The sequence below is a fragment of the Aplysia californica genome, unplaced genomic scaffold (genome assembly GCF_000002075.1).
Source record: "Aplysia californica isolate F4 #8 unplaced genomic scaffold, AplCal3.0 scaffold00045, whole genome shotgun sequence".
NCBI lineage: Eukaryota > Metazoa > Mollusca > Gastropoda > Aplysiida > Aplysiidae > Aplysia > Aplysia californica.
In genome coordinates, this window is record NW_004797315.1 from 1,947,051 (window position 1) to 1,948,275 (window position 1,225).

Below are 1,225 nucleotides of genomic sequence, written 5' to 3' on the forward strand. Positions count from 1 at the left end.
AAGAGAGAGCGTAAGTGTGAACGAAACAAACATGCCTAAAGAGTTGAAAGACAGCATTCAAAAGCTGGGAACCGGGAAATTTATTCCCACTTGGAAATCTCGGGTCTCCCGAGTGCGACAGCGAAGCGCCTACGAAACATACACACCGACCAGTGGAAAACGTAAAATAGAAAATTTGTGAAAAGAGAACCGGAGCGAAAAGGGTGAAGAAAAGACAGTAGAAGTATTCAAAAGCTGGAAACCGGGAAGTGTGGTCGTGCTAAAAGATTGTCACGGGTTCTCAGAACGGCCACAGGGCGTCTACGCAAGCAGCCTGAGCCTGGGCCTGGCCCTGGCCCTGGGCGTGACATCATGGCGCCACCTAGCAACAACGTTAGACACAACAGTCTTCACACCTTAGGACTGATGATAATGACCTCTGATTCTTGTTTTAGTCGGTGTTTTACGGCACTTGCAACATAGTTTAAGGTCATATAAGAGCCGAAGATTACAGGTGATACAAGAGAGGAACAAACACAAAAAAGACATATAAGAGCCGAAGATTACAGGTGATACAAGAGAGGAACAAACACAAAAAAGAAGGGGAAAGGGGGGGGGGGGAGATAGAGACGACATATTTTTTATAAGAAAGGAGGAGCAAACCACAAAGGAGAACCCGCCAACCACCTACCCTTTCATTCTGATCGTTAACGTTTTCCCCGCCCATTGGTGTAAATCAAATCCTTTACGGGACGGGCTGCTTCGACTCTTGTCTGTCAGTGCTAAACCCAGCTGAATGGGGTTTTGCTTTGAAAAGGGGGGGGGGGTGGACTGGTGGGGTTTGCTGTGTTTCTTTAGTAAAGGAAAAAAAACAACAACTTCGACACACAATCTGAAAAAGAAGCAAGAAAGAAGACACAAACAACAACAAAGAAAAGGAAAGGAAAGAAAAGAGGCGGTGAAAGTTCAAGAACGTTTCACTGGGGATTCGAACCAGGGTAATCCGCTAGACCTGGAGCGGAAGCCCGCCGAAAACTACGCAAAAACCAAAATGTTCTTAACTCAAGAACGCCCTTTTGTGGAATCAAACCAAGGTAGCCCATTATACCACACTCCAGCACAATACATGCACCAACAGAGTTCAGGGCGCACGGTAACACAACACACCAACACATTACAACGCAAGACAAGGAGGGGGAAAAAAGGGGGTGGGGGGGGGGGGTGTGTTGAGATGATACATGAAACA

The 1,225-nt window shown here is 46.7% G+C and overlaps 1 protein-coding gene across 1 annotated transcript in view; it reads right to left on the reverse strand.

The window, feature by feature from the left end:
• Positions 1-227: 227 nt before the first annotated feature.
• Positions 228-1,225, reverse strand: part of LOC101857231 (CCR4-NOT transcription complex subunit 6-like) — a 19,414-nt gene continuing 18,416 nt past the window's right edge. The window contains exon 6 of the mRNA XM_035968200.1: positions 228-361. Within this exon, the coding sequence (XP_035824093.1) occupies positions 228-361 (134 nt within the window). The remainder of the gene's footprint in view (positions 362-1,225) is intronic.